The 15,928-nt window shown below is 43.7% G+C and overlaps 1 protein-coding gene across 1 annotated transcript in view; it reads right to left on the reverse strand.

Annotated features, from left to right (window-relative positions):
* Positions 1-15,928, reverse strand: part of LOC104488828 (chromosome unknown open reading frame, human C15orf27) — a gene marked incomplete at its 3' end in the record, with an annotated part of 48,223 nt that overhangs the window by 5,264 nt on the left and 27,031 nt on the right. Inside the window, exons 6-9 of the mRNA XM_010130912.1 lie at positions 15,733-15,871; positions 14,097-14,212; positions 4,600-4,786; positions 2,339-2,347 (exon numbers count right to left, since the gene is read on the reverse strand). Coding sequence (XP_010129214.1) covers positions 2,339-2,347; positions 4,600-4,786; positions 14,097-14,212; positions 15,733-15,871 — 451 coding nt within the window. The remainder of the gene's footprint in view (positions 1-2,338; positions 2,348-4,599; positions 4,787-14,096; positions 14,213-15,732; positions 15,872-15,928) is intronic.

Consider the following 15,928-nt stretch of genomic DNA (forward strand, 5'->3'; position numbering starts at 1 on the left):
AGTGCACAGAGAACCAAAAGGCCTGGAAGAGACCCCTACAGAGAAGCCTCCCTCTTCCTTGGACTTTACAGTGCATTTGACCGCAAGTGGAGCACGCTTCAGACATAACCATTTCCAGGAGTGGGCTTCAAAGCAGATACACTTGAACATCTGAAAATAACCACAAACTACTTTTTATCTATTGCTGTGCAGTAACAGAACTCTCTCAGAGCACTAACAGATAAGCACCAAAGGAACTGGCTTAGAGTTTAAAAGCGTTCGACCAGCTCAGACTGCCTTGCAAGAACAACTGACAACCTTTTCCAGCGCCCTGCTTTGCCTTCTCAGACACCTTATGAATAACCTTACGGGAAGCCCTCTGAAGTTCCACAATTCCTCCAGCCTTCTTCACTTACTTACAAAACAGTGGGTACCTGTGGGGAGAGCAAGCTTTACTTCCTCGAAGCATGATCATAAATTGCAGCAGTCCCCCAAAGCAAAAGACTTACTGCTAACCCCATAAAAATGGAAATTTGTCTCAGAAGAGCTAAAATAAGCTTTCTGTGATGCAAAGTAACCGAGCTAGGATCCAGTTCTTGCTCAAAGGAATACAAGGGTGGCATATTAATCTTAATCTTAAACTACAGTAGTACTGTAGAATTTTAAAAACTGAAATGATATATGCAGGAAAATAAGGCATTTCCACTAGGGACTCTAATTCATATATTAGGGGCGAGATTAAAGACTAATAAATTTTGGAAGGAAGCATTAATGGTTATATGGGGCACTGTGAACCTGGCATTCCCTGAAGCCTGGAACTTTGTATACCAAACACTAAAAATGATTTGTGCATGAGCAGAAAACACTAGCTGTTATTTTGACCGTGACCAGTTACATACTGCACAAGGTAAGAACTTCGCAGTAGAAAAAATTTCCTTTCTAATTGGAGATGAACGGATAGGACAGTATTTGCCATTATGGCAAACGGTTTCCATCTCTGGGAAGAAGGAAGGAGATGACTGCCCTCAGGATGCTTCCCTCGCTCTTAAGAGAAAGGCTGACCACAACAGTCCTGAAAGTCATTAGTGATACCGCTGTGCATTCACATGCAACAGCTTTCACCCGAAGCTCTTTACCAACTGAGGCAGGGCAACCAAGTGAAGTGCTCACAGAGCAGCAAATGCCACAGCTTTGCCCTGGATTTATAGCTCCTACAGTCCTGCTGTTCTCTGGAGTCCTTCCTCATTCCTGGTGTGGGTAATGGTACCCTTTGACATGCGTGCTGAAGCCTGTGTGTTAAGCTTTCATGTCTGACCACTCTGGAAATCAATTTTTTGGCAGGACAAAGAAAGTTAAAGTTCAAAGAAAGTTAAAGGCAAAAAATTTCCTGCTTCTTAGCCAAATTAATTAGAAAATACCATATACCCATACATTTTCCAGTTATTCCCACTGTGTCAGAAGGTCTCTTGGTGAACTGCTCTGGGGAGACAGACATGTGTGAGGTAGCAACCAGCTCATTATTCAGAAAACTAGCACAGAACTGTCTATGCCACAAACAGCTGACAGCTGCACGGCCTCAAGAAGCGGCCCTTCGAGAGGAGGCGTGAAGTATTAGCTGGAGAGTTATGGGGTGCTTTCAGAGTCCACTGGCCATCTGACTAGTGCTCTTGCCTCTCCCAGTCTCACACCAGCAACTGAGGCACTTCAGACACAGAGAGATCTGCAGAAAGAACAGCGGGGTGAAAGCAGACTGAAAGCCAGCATACACAGTCCTCGGCGGGCACAGGCCAAGCGTGTCTCTACAGAAATTCCCTGAGGGGCAGGGTGTACCGTGTGATGCTGGAGTTACCTGACTGTACCAAACGCTGCAGTAAACGGCTGCACAAAATCCAGTGTAAATCCCAGAGTAGAAGCTACAGCTGCCCCCGAGGAGCTTTACCTTATGTGCTATCCCATAAAACTCCCAGGTAGGGAAACGAGTAAAAAGTCTCAGCGCTTTCTTATCCCACAGCCGCTTCACGGTAAAGTATTCTGCACTGGATGTTTCCATTAGCCAGCTCAAGCTTGCTGGCTCGGCAGAGTTCAGAGCTCTCCAAAGACAGTGATTTTTTTGAAGGGTGACAAAGTAAAGTTTGACACAAACACATGTGTTCTATGCCATACCCTACCCTCAGGTGTTGTATTGTTCTGCCAGAGCCTAATAGAACAACATCAGAGACTGTTTTGCCTGAATCGTGGCGTTGCACTGCAGCTTCTCTTTTAACAGTATGAGCAAGCTGGTCCCTTATTTCTCCTCGACCTAGTCAGCATCATGGGCAAGAGCAGATATTTCTCAAAGCTCACAAGTGCCATGTGGCACGCAGAATGACTAACTACAGTCACTGTCCTGGAATCCTTGAGGAAAAACACAGCTTAGAGAATTTCTAACGTGGTCCGACACAGAGGGTAACTTCCAAAACATAACCCTTGACCCAAAAGTCAGGAGATAAAACACTGGTGGCTTACAATTCCAGGCAGAGCAAGTGGTGTGGAAAATCCTGAAGACAGCGCAGCCAGTGTAACCACAGCATGTGAGAAGCGGGAGGATGCAGAAAAAACCTACAGGAAACGTCTCAAATGGTCTGTGCTCTGCAGAGCCACGTCTCAGGAGCATTTCACGTGCCTGAGCAGGTGGGGGGGATGGGAGATCCTACACCACCCAGATACACCCCCTCCACACTGTACAAACAGAGGCACCATCAGCTGAAGACATGGTGCTCCTCCATCTGACACACCACGTTCAGGTTCTGCCAGTACACGCGTGGTCAGAATGGCCACGGTGGAGGTGAGGACAATGCTGGCAGCGTGCCAAAGCAGCAAGGGAGAAAGCTGCTGCCAGAGCAGCCAGCCTGTTGCTGGGAGTGAGCTGGTGCTGGGAGAGCTGCAGAAGTTGAGGTGGGGAGGGAGAAGCAGCAGGTAGGGCTGGCTCGTGATGTTTCTTCCCCAGTGGTAACTGCCTTCTCCAGCTCTTGGTCGAGGTTTTGAAGTCCTGCAGCTTACACAGAAGCAATCTCTAAGCCAGCACTGCTCGTGCAGGAGTCAAAGCCTTGGAAGGTTACTAATTCTTTCCTTTGCAAAATAATCCAGGAAACTACATGCAAAAATCTCTCCTCAACTGACTGTTACTGGATTGTGAACTAAAGCACTGAACGTTACTGCTGGGCTTGTGGTTTCTCACACAATCTTAACTGGGCCCCTTGACAGTAGTCCACCGTGAGGGTCAACTACCACAGGTGGGCATCCCTTGCTATAAGACCACAGGAAATTTTTTTAAAGTTCAACTCCTGCCTCGTTCAACATAAAGGACAATTATTAAAATAGTCACCTGAATTTAGCTTCTGAAGACAAGCACTCAATGCATCTACAAAGGCTTTGTACATAATACATCAAACAATGCTCAAAAAATATCTCCTCCAGCATTTTTAGATGACTTCAGGCATCAGAAATTAATTTTGTACGCTCAGTATGAATATCTATATATAACACAACTGCACCTTAGCCAATATACAATGTAATGCACGTTTTCTTATTTGCTGAACATCTTTATTTCAGTGAAAAGCACGAATCTCCCTACTCACATAACCTAGCTGAAAGCAGCCATCAGTCCTGGAGATGGTGTGTCTGCTTTGTCGCACGTGTGGCCAGCATTTTACAGGAAGCTGTGTTAACCTGGATGTTGGAATGAGTACCTTAGGCAGAAGAATTTTTAGATTAATATCTCCACAGCACTAAAATTTCCGCAAGGCTCCTTATAATGTGCACACCACTCTCAAGTTCCAAATGTAATGCTCAAGGAACACATGCATAAATAATACATCCACTGAGGAAAGCTCTGAAATACTACAAAAAAACGGGGAAATGCATTTTAAGGGGCAGTCTGCTCAACTGTCTGCTTTTAAATACAATTTCAAATCAGGAATAATTAATGACTGAGCTGTGGTTAGCACTTAGATATTCTAAAGAGGAAAAAACAAAAACAATTTCTACATGCTTGCTTTTCTGTGTAGAGAATGGGAAAGGACTATCACTTGCAAATGTCTGGTGAGCTTCTTCTCTTGAACCTTTTGATTAAAGTACTCCTAATGCCTTGAATCCTAAGGAGTCTGAGCAAAATAAAGATACCATGCAAACCTCTAACTCAGATATAGTCACACACTGCTTGTCTGCCAAAATCCTCAAGTTTCACAGCTAATGCACGGCTCCTCTCTAAACCACAGAAATGCACGTGGCCAAAGACCAAAACTGTTTTTCGATGATTTCAGTTTCTCTGCTTTCACCTCTGAGTGATGACCCTTTCACCAGCTCTGATTTGGCTGCTGCCGCCTCACTGTTTGATGGATACAATCCTGGGGACTCTGGGCAAGTGCATCACAGTCATTTTCTTCCCAAGTCATTTTATTGGCTCTGCCCAGAATCTGTTCGCAAATACCACAGCTCCTAACACTCTGAAGCAGACAGAGCCCCTTGGCAAGAATGGGAAAACGCAGTCTGCAGGGAAAACAATCAATCCACCGGTAGAGCAAAGGCATGTAGTGGGTTGAGGACCTCCCTGTTAGGGATCAGCACACAGACACCACTCACCTCGTGGAGGTCGCAATTCAGTGATGTTCTCAGTGGCTTCATCATCCGAATCTTCAGTTGCTACCACCTTGTATCGGGTGCTGCTCTGTTTGCTCAGCACATGCGGGACCTGCAGAGCAGCCTCTCTCTCTGCAGCCAGGTCCAAATCCTGCTGAGCAAGGTGGGCCCTCAGCTGCCTGATTTCAAACTAGAGGAAAAAAACAAACCACATACTGATTACATCTAAGCATACTCATTTTATCACCGAACCACTACAGACTGCTGGCAGCACATACAGTGTGGCTGCGCTGGGATGCAAGTCCAAGCAGCTGATGCTCTCCTAGAGCCCATGTGAGCTGGACCATTCTTCACACAATCTAAAAGTAATAACTGCCTCATGCTGGTCTTCTATTTTGTAGGTGGCTTCATCCTGAAGATAGCATTTTGGACAATTTTGAGCAGATCTAACTGCCAAATCAAATAAAGTTTTTAGAGAAGTCCACTCTTAAGAGACATTTAGGGATTTAGATTCATGACAATCATCCCTAACCTGGTAGACTTTGTCATGAGGATTTCTGTGGAAGGAGGTTCTCTAAGCAGTAGCCAGACTAGTCCACCCCCACTGACTAGGTGGACAGTCCCTCCTTCCAGCTTGAAAACTTTGGTACTCAACAGTGTGCAGAAAACCCTGGGGCAGGTTGCCACTTTTCTGGCCACTCCCCTCAAATCTATGAGACACGGTGTTAAGGGGCACGGTTAATGGCCCATTAATGACTTTCTGCAACTGCAGTCAGGAGGGGATTTGCCTCGTGACTGATGTAATTAAGCAGACACCTGACAAAAAGACAGAAGCTACCAGATACAATCCAACTGACAGACACAGCATATTTCTCCTGTGTTTGACAGCCATGGGTCCTCCACAATGCAAGAAGGAAAATAGGTTCTCTGGAGGGGCTGCAGAGACCCTTTAAACCCTTATATAAACACTACAAAATCCCACTATCCTTCCCCTCTGCCATCCAGCACAGCTACAGGGCTGCGTGGCAGAGTTTCGCTTTTCTGAACTCTTTTTAAGATCAGTAGTACAGCAGTGACCAAGTCATGTCTAATTATAGAGTTTGAGAGAGAAAAGCAAATGAGGCAAGTAATAGGTTAGGGCATTTAAAATTTAGCATGGCTGGGCCTCCCATAGTTCGAGGCCTGAAAAGCCATCAGCGAGCATGGTGCTACAGCAAGCCACACTGCGCCTGTCACACCACATTTACAGCTGAGATGGAACTAGCACCTCGATGCTCAAAAACTGATGTGTAACAGCTTGCTGGCTACATTAAACTGGCTCTGGCTCTTCCCTCTCAGATGCTGACTCAAATCTACTCTGCTGTCAGATTTTGGAATCTGTCAGCAGACCTAGTTTGTTCCACCACGGTCCACATCAGACATGGTGCAAACCCCAGGCACCCTGCAGAGCGCCAGCAGCTCCTCCAAGCTGCATAAGCAACCAGACAGGAAACAGGACAGAGCTTCCGCAGATTTTAGAAATTAAAAAAGAGGAAAGAAAAAGATATTCCAGCTTGGCACATCTGGAGACACCTGCTTTCCAAAGCATAAGGGAAGGAACTATAACAACTGAAAGGCTCACCGCAAGGCTCAAATCTAGAGAGAAAAAGGGCAGTTTCAGCTTTCCAGATCACAACCAAACCACCTCATGTAGGGATCTACCACAGCACACAGCTCTTTCTCGGTCTTGAACTCAGCGGACAGAGGTCTGGCAGCTGCAGACCTTTAACCAAAGGTCCTCTGGCAGAGGAGTCGGATAGTATCAGCAAATTCAGCCCTGCTCCTTGATCGCTTCAGTGAATCCTCCAGGGCAGAACCCAGGTGGTGGGTTTTGCGTTAACCTATCAGCTAGGAAGTAGCAGCAAAGAGGCAGCGCTCAGACTCCCCGGCCAGCCCTACGCTTCCTGAGGCTTACGGTGCCCGTGCCATACCAGAGGTGCCAGTACAAATGTGTCATTCAGCTGTGAAAGGACTGTCTGGAGTTCAACTTTACTACACAGCGAATTCTGGGGTTTGTCCTTGACTTGGGGGGTGTGGGGGGGAATCCCAAACTATCTTACATCTCACAGACACTGCCTTCTTTTAAAGGAAGAAATGCACTCAAACAGGATAGGCAAAATATAAATCTGGGTTTTTACAATTAGGCATCATTACTGGTTTTCTATACTTCATATTTTATCCTTTCTATGTGTCAGAAAAAGAAATATTGCCACTAGAATGTTTGCCTAGAGGCAAGATATGATTTCTTTTTTCATTGAAGAAAAATAAAATTGGCAGGTATTTTATAACACAAATAGATAAAACTACCTAAACATCAGCTCAACAATTGTATTCCTGCGTTACATTCAATTTAACTAGTTTAAGCGTTTACAAACATTGGCTGAACCTTGTAACAATGAATCACTGCATTTTACAGTGGGAAAAGGGAAGCACATTAGGTGATCTTCCCTGCTATAGTGAACCTACTGAAAAAATGGGGGAAGAGACCAGACTTTCTGACGCCCACTTACATGTTCCAATCGATAAAGCATTTCCAAAAATCCACAGATTATTGTCAGCCTTTAAAATCTCCACACCCAGTCACCATCCAGTTTTTAACAGATGACTTCGTAAATGTTATTGTTTAATACGGCTCTGCCAACAGACTATGAACTACTCAGCCTGGCACACTGGACCAAGTAGCAATCTGCAATCACCACTGGGATCACCGTGCTGGACAACTACGCTTTGTCCAAGCAATTCTTTATTTCTGATTTATATGGGAAAAATTACCATCCTGGCTGAATCCCCACCACACAGACAGCATGTGAAACTGGAATCCACAGAGAAAATGACTACCACAGTTATCCAGGTAAACAGCTAGTCCCTCTGGTAACATCGGAAGCAGAAGGGGCTTTGCTGCCATCTCACGTTCGACAGACAGAAGAACATGCTTGTGCCTACAGCAGCAGCAGAAGCACCTGCTTATGAAGGTCGCGGAAATTCCACATTCTAGCAGAAACTGAGACCTGGACCCGAGGTCTTGGCTCATGCCATGCTTCCCTCATCCACTGCCTGAGGACGAGAAGTGGATGCGGGATTTGCAATTTTTTTAGTGATATGTGAACCCTCTTTCATTGCTAGCTGCAAATACTCTCCACGTGCTTGTCTTAACCCTGAGCTCTTAACCGTGAGCTCATTCAGCTCATCTAAATCCAGAAATGAACGCGAGACTGTCAAGAGCAGATATGAGGACTGAATTCCCAGGTACAGGAAAGCAGCACAGTGCTCTGTACTTCAGCATCTTGTAAGGTGAACACCGGCACGCAGAGAAATTCAGAAAGATAACAGCAGAAGGTAACTGATGTTGCCTACAAAACCAAGCAGCTGCAGCCGGTTAACAGAGGCGCTCTCTTCCACTTTTCCATTACCTCTGATAGTCAGCTGCCGGGTCCTGATTCACATTTGTCTGCAAAGTCAGTGAAACAGGGAAAGCTAGAATTAAGTACAGTTGTTTGTGTGTCCTTTTTTTTATCGATAGAGAAGAGGACATTCATTGTCATATGCTTTTTGCCGTGCTCCCACATTTACTGTTTCTGATGCAAAGTGATCCTTGTAACAGAGGTGCAGAGATGCAGAACCAGAACTCTGTCAGAGACACACAGCATCAGGAAGAACCCAAATCCAACCCGATACGCTGCTTCCAAATGCAAACCCAACTTCTCTAAGTCTCTAGCACAGTCAAAAAGGGACTGGGTGGGACAGAAATTACCATTATCATAAGGATCGATTTAAGAAAATGAAAGGACATTAAATAAAATATCCAGGAAAAGTTAAACAGGAATCAGGTATCTTTGCTCACAAAAGGCATGCATCTACTCAGGAGAGCAGTTCAATGTTAATTGTTTCCAATTATCACTTCAAAGGTATCCCAAGGTATTGCAGAAGTTGGAATACCGTTTTAGCCACTAAAACCAAAGGTAAAGTCTAAGAGAAGTGGCTGTTACTTCAGTGAGAGACTGCATGTACAAATTATGTTGTGGGGCTTATATCTATTAAACCTCATATTGAACACTGACCTCGGGCAGTTCTAACGTGTAAAAGAGCTAATGAGATTGCTCTGACTGCATGTCATGCAGTGCAGGGCAGGTTAAATCAATCATTAAAAGGTATAAAATATAATAGTATTTTTTACTGAAGATCCTGGGCCAAATTAAAACACATGCAATTTCTGTTTGCAGCAGGAGCTGATGTAGCTATCCGAACGCAGACCTGAGCCTCTGTAACACAGAGGACTGCAGGAGAGCTGTTCACTGTTTTCAGGCAGACCATTGCTCCTGCAGCCTCTAAGGAAGGATGCATATTATGCTTATCGCGAGGGGAAAAAACAAGAAAAAATCCCATATGAACTAAAACACACACTCATAGGTATCAGCGCTCTCTTAAGAACCCTGTACATCTCACAGCCAGCCAGTGGGCAAATAATGCTGTTGTGTGGAAGGTAACTTGTTGCGATCAGGGAGACTAAGGCAAACCACGTCCTGACTCAAGACAATTACAAACTGAGCACTGGTCCACTGGAGACTGCTGCTGACATTATTTACCAGGACACCGACAACACTGATCAGCTTTAATTACATACACTTTGTAGGTCAATAGATTCTTAACATACTTTGCAAGGGAAAAAAGTATTTGAAAACATAATAGAATCACAGCATAATGCAGGCTGAAACGAAGCTGTGAGGGTCATCTAGTCCAACCGCCCACTTAAAGCAAGCCCATTTAGTTCAGGTTGCCTAAAGCCTGTGCTGTCGAGTTTTGAGTATCTCCAAGGTTGTAACTACCAAGGCTCCCTGGCAATCTGCTCCACTGCCTGACCATCCTCCTACCGAAAAGTGTTTGTTCTTGTATTTAATAGGAATTTTGCACATTCCAAGCTTGTGTACTGTCACTGTGCACTTCTGAGGAGGGCCTGGCTACACCCTCCCATGAGGGAGCCAAAGACAACAGTGAAGGTGTAATACGTGTGACTCATGAGAAAACACACTTATTACCAAGAAAAAGGGAGATACAGACTGTCTCACATAAGAATGAGTAACTAGATTGTCAGGCATGAAGAGAAAGTTCACTGATGATAAATATAAACTTATTTAAAAGAGCCATGGGGCACATCTCTCTTCCCCACTCAAAGAATGCATTAGGTGATTATTCATAAGCAGGTAAAATGACAGAGACTACCCAGAGCTCCAGATAACATCTCAGTTTACATGCCTGGTTTTATAAGCCGTGCCACCCATCCTACTTGATATTTTATAATGTGCATGTAAGACTCCAAAAAGGGACCTAGCAGTGAATCATGTAGCACTTGCCTTTAATGGACTAGCAACTGAGTATGACTGACAGAGTTTCAGAGAGATCAATGAACATTTTAGCCAGGAGTTTACTCGTGTCTAATAACTCTGCAATAACTCTGCTCAATTCTATTAGTGCTGTCTGTACAGAATGCCCTGCCCTAAAACTTGTCTGCCACTGGGATACAATCCAATGTTTATTTCCATTAGGTTAGCCATTGTTGATAACAATAAAAATCAGGAGACAGTTGCAAACTAATGATTTACGGGCAGAATGAAACACAGGATGACCTTGGCTGCCTTCCATTCCCCAAGAAAATGACTGGTACTTAGAAATACATTTAAATTATTGCAAAAGGATAACATAAGTTATTTCTCCGATAGGTAATTTTACCAGCTAAATAGCCCTGTCATTAAACTAGCAGCTGTTGTACAAATTATATTCCAAGATAAAAAAGAAATTAGAGCTTCCATAGATGTTGCAGCTTTAAGAATGATGAAAAACCCATTTCTATAGGAGCTGACAGAAAAGGAGCTCTTGTGATAAGGCTGAATGCACGGTCTCGGCCAGACTGACTCACCTGAATGACTCTTATGGAAGTTAAGCAGAAAAGATCTAAGTATTTCTATTATCAGAAACGGAAATTCCTTTACAGGTGATTCCAGAAGAAAAGAGCAATCTTTCCTGACTGGAATTTGCATCGTTAATGAAACCTGGAAACTTTGTTTTGCAATTTAAGTTATTCTGATGAAATAATACCATTAGCAATAGATTCTCATAATTTTGTTAGCAATTGCAGTGAGACTTTTTCACCTTTTACCTTTACCCATTTTTAGAAATCCCTGTTACTGTGACCGTTAATGTTTCTCATGTTTTGTGAAGTCCTGAACGGCCACCTCAGGCCTTTCGGTATATTCTGCCTTGACTGTCCTCATGCTCCACTCCCTTTTAACGACTCTTTGTTGTCCAATGAAGAGTAAATAAAACAGCAAACTATTCGAACAGTTTCAGTGGGGTACTGCAGATAACAAAGCGGTGGTCTATGCAGCTATAATTTATGAAATATATTCTGGTTTTCAGATGCATGGCTAGCCAGAAAGCAACATCTGGAAAGAGTTTTCATGTTTGCAGAAGTACGTCTCCAATGTCATTCAGGAATGGAAACCTACTTTATAGTTGTGATACACTATCACTGGCCAAAAAATTACACAACTAACAAAAGGTACAGAATTCAGAAAGTATGATGAGGGGAGGTTGCATATTCCCTGCTTTTATTTTTTTTAAAGCAGAAACTCCATTTTTGCCTGTGAATGTTAAGCAACAGCTTCAAAACAGGAGGGCATGGGACTTCTCAGAGAACTGGCCACCAACTACTTTTATTTTAAGTCCTTATCTAAACAGGCTAACTTTTCCTCCCCAATTCCTCTTAAGAAATAACAAATATTTTGTCTGAAACTTTCAAATTAATTTCATCTGCAGAAGATGCTGCCAGACCTTGACAATTTCAATCCCAACTGTCTGACAAGTGTCAAAGCAGTAAGACACAGAACAAGGATCTCAGAAAAGGAAGTGCTGGGAAATCTTTCTAACAGGAATGTTTTCAGCCCTCTCTATAATTATTAAATAAATGCAGATTCTCAATCTGGTCATCAAGACGCAGCTTCAGGAGGAATCAGTATCTACCTCTGCTGCTGGGATGCAGGCAGCCCTGGTAGCTTGCCAATTCTTCCTACCTGGCCTGGCACTGGTATGCCCCAGCACGCACCTGAGGCAACAGGTCAAGCCCTATGGGCAGGTCCCAGCTACCCCATCTGCCCCTGCCCGAGGTGGCACCACACAGACGTGGCAAACTGGAATCCCTCCCTGCCAGCACTCCAGATCCAGACTGCTGTAGGCAAATGTTCATTAAAAAAACCCCACAAAAACACAAACCACAGGCATGCACACAAACTCCATGAACAAGCAATCCTTTAAAAGGGTCAGGAAAGATGATCAAATGAAAAAGCAAAAACCTGGCACAATTTTTGACATTAAATACCATTAGGAGACATTTTTTCCCCCAAGATGCCGTACACAATGTTAATGTGAATATTATAATGCTGACAATTTGTTCTTGACTGAATTACGAAGCTAATAATTTACAAAGGAAGGATGCAGTACTTGTGTCAAAGTCTTGTGTTGCTAACTGCAGCAAATTAGTACATTTGCCTCTCATTATACAGCTGAGACACTTGTTTGGCAGGAATTCAGGACAGTAAAATAAGAGGGATTAGTACACTGTCATTTTCCTATAGTCCATATTTTTCCATAGCTGATGACACTTGAAAGCTAGGAGAGAACCTGCTCTGTTTTTGCAGATGTACTCCTCTACCAATGCAGTATTTCTCTGTGCTTGATGTGCAGCTATGTGGTAACAATCAGGGCTCGGTTAGGGCTCCTACGCTCAGATGTTCTGCAAGCCAGGCATGCATGGAGAGTGGCAAAAGCTGCTCCTGACCCTCCCTTGGGATAACGAGCCCAACTTTACTCAAAGACTACAAAACAAAAACACTGAAAATTGTTCTGAGATTGAAAGTGTTATCTGGCTGCATAATATATTTTCTAAATGCCAAATGTTTTCAAATTTATGACTGTCAAGAGCCTTAGCCTAATAGCATGGTCTGACAGACAAAATACTGCAACAGGACTCATGAAACGGCTGATTTGCCTGGTGGGATATATACTGTTTCCCTGTCCATGTCACGACCGTGTCAGAACCACGATAAACCACTTAATATCATTGTGCAAAGCCGTCATGAAGAGCACTACAGTTTTGCTACTGAAGACACTTATAGTTGGAAGTAACTAATTTTTGGCAAAGGTTAAGCCTGAGATGTAGAAATTTTTTATGGTTAACAGGAGAGACTCTCAAAAACAGTGTCATGAAATGACACACTGTCAATGGGTCTTCCAAATTCACCACACAGACAAGGCAGCCTACCACCACCAAGAGTTCACTGCAGAACACCAGGTTGAGATCCAGGAGACCTGGAACTACATCTAAAAAGCCATTTGGGGTCGTAAATACTGATGGTTTCACAAGTATTTTTGGTTCATTGGTAAAAATGGGCACCTAAATCCCTGCTTCAGATTATGCACCTTCTGGGCAGTTGGTCTGTTCTGGGACAAGTTGCCTCTCCTCCTCTCTGCTCGGGCCCTTTACCTTTTTGACTGACTAAGCCATTCAGAATTACAGGTCTCCTAATTTTGTATTTGACAAGCACCTACCACAAGTGGGGAATGGGAGTTGAAGAGATATTCAGGATTTATTTGGACACCTCACAGTTACCCTTACAACTGAAAAAAGAAGTCACTTGGGGGATCACTCGGATGTGGTTTGATGGTCACCTGAATGCTCACTTAGCCTGGGCCACAACATTTATCCCTGATTTCTAGTTTAAAGCGGGTTATTCAAGAATTCATTTGCATGAGACAAACTGCAAAACCTCCTGGCTCATTGCCCAAGCAGTGATTTTACAGCTTTTTCATGCAAATATATTCATTTGAGATATTTTAAGCTTCACCATCCCATACCTCTAGACTGAATCACTGAACATTAGGGGGCCTGGGAAGAGTCTTAAATCTTGACTGACTTCCATGAACTAGAAGCTTCCACTGCAACATTTTGAATCTGCCAAAAGCCTCTGACTGATGTACAGGGAAGCTGCCTCTTGCATTTAAAGTGGGAAGATTCATTAGCTTTCAACTGCATACACTTTTGCTAGGAATAGGGCCTTGATGGAGCTGCAGTCTCCAACAACGGCAATGACTTTTGCACATTCTTAGTATTGTTAAGCTACCTCTAGTCCTTCAACAAATGGCATGCTGGAAGCGTTCTTCTTCTGTTCCTCACATTTGTTTTCCTCACCTTAAAATCCACAAGCACAGCAGTGCAGGGAGACAACTGCTGTTTGGCAAATAGGAGGCTGACAATACCCGGTGCTGCTAACACTCCCTTCACGCTGAGAGCTGTCACCTTACAACGGAAGTCCTAGTGATAACTTCTCAAACCTTAGCTTGCAGCAAAGTACACGAAACGTTTGATTTGCCATGACAAGCTATGTGTAAAGGCAGACATGACTGAACTTTACCCCTTGTTCTTGGCAGATCTGGGTTAGTCTTTCCAGCTGCTCATCTTGAATAACCTTTGCCTTCTCATACTGCTGAATCATCATCTCCATCTCCACTTTCACTGGAAGGACATAGGCTGCAAAACACAAATAAGCACTTAGAGTAACCCAGCTGTGATTGGTTTGATTGTTGTTTGTTTGTTTTTATCAGAGGGAAAGCCTTTACAGGACAAAGAATGTCACCCCTTTCACCTGCATCTAAAGATTGAAGTATTTCTTACAGAAGTAGCACTCCAGCATTTCTTCTGGGGAAGGACTTCCAACATGTAAAATGCAAGTCATCAGCAGGGTCTAGATCTTGTTTGGTCAGACCCCCATCTGCCTGGCTGAGCTGAAATGCATCCTGCATGCTCTTCCTAGCTTCTGCTGCACTAATACAGATCTTTTCCAGGGTTTACCACAGATTTCCTGAACTGTTGGGTAGAAGGATTTTCTGCTTAGAGTTAGGCCCATCCCCTCTAAACCCGGACAGCATGGCTCCCTTAGGAAAAGAACTATTCCAGAGCCCTAAGCGTTTAATTCCTAGACTTTTGGTAAGTCAGTCAGTCCTTGATGGAAATAGCAGACTAAGAATGTTATTTAAAAAAACAAGAAAGGCATTTATTTTCTATTGCTTTTCAAGATACAACCCAGTTTTCAATAGGTCTTCTGAACGCCTCTGGAAGTTTTCCTCCTGTCATAACCCGGCTAACTCAGACTGCTCAGCAAAGCTGTTCAACGCACATTGCCATACTGATGTCTTCGGAGGTTACACAACACCCTGAATTGCGCGCGTCAGTCAGAGGGCTATGATCTTTCCTCGACTCTGAATACAGAGTTTCCTGGGCATCTAAACCCAGAATAACAACTGGACTCTGATCTTTCATGCAGGAGCAAAGTGACCCTTCACTTAAGCCTTTGCCACCTCTTTTCCCTGCAACCTGAAATGCCTGAAACCACTGAACACCAAGTAGCCCACGCTACTGAGGTCCTTGATTCCATGCACAGACACCAGTTCTGTTCTCTGCAACCTTGACTTGCTGGGGCTTTTTTATCTCGCCTGGTTCTTCTGCACAGAGATTGGTGCAAAACAATACCAGTACACTCTATTATTATGCTGTACAGCACACCGGCATTGCAGAAATCACCTTCAGCATGGAATCCCATGGTAAGAAAATGCTCCCGGAATCTGACATAAAAATTGTATTACAGACAAGAACGTGGAAAAGAAAACCCCAAGACAGAATGAGCTGTATGGAAATGGGGAGGGTGCAGCAAATACCAGAAAACCAGATTGGAAGCAATTACTTTGCAGAATCACGAATGACATCTGGTGGCAAGAGATGGGAAGTGAGTCAGGGCATTTATTTTACCAGATGGGTGATGTGAAGGTGCCTAACAGAAAAACACACCAATGAGTTATAAAGGCTCCATGAACTTCAGACCTGTTCTCCTCCATGGGAGTCCTAAGTGTCTCCTGTTCAGTGTTTTTAAAATGTAAGAGGAAGGAGAACAATAGAAACAGTGTTGCAAGCAATCTTTTCCTATTTTTTAAAAATCTTTTTTTTCCCAACCTGCCAGGCAATTCTTGGGAGTTGGAAACTGAATCACCACTCACCATCAATGATCCTCTTCACTCTCCATATTCGTAGTGTGATAATAAGGCTGATAGCATCCCATGGGCTGCTGGGGCCATTAGCCACTGTTGAAGCCACCATTGGTGCCAAGGACAAGATTATGACAGCACCATCAAACACCTAGAGAGAAATCAGTTTTTTCAAACCCTTCCTAAAGATCATAACCCTGCCATTCCT

This window comes from Buceros rhinoceros, unplaced genomic scaffold (assembly GCF_000710305.1).
Source record: "Buceros rhinoceros silvestris isolate BGI_N320 unplaced genomic scaffold, ASM71030v1 scaffold39692, whole genome shotgun sequence".
Classification (NCBI taxonomy): Eukaryota; Metazoa; Chordata; class Aves; order Bucerotiformes; family Bucerotidae; genus Buceros; species Buceros rhinoceros.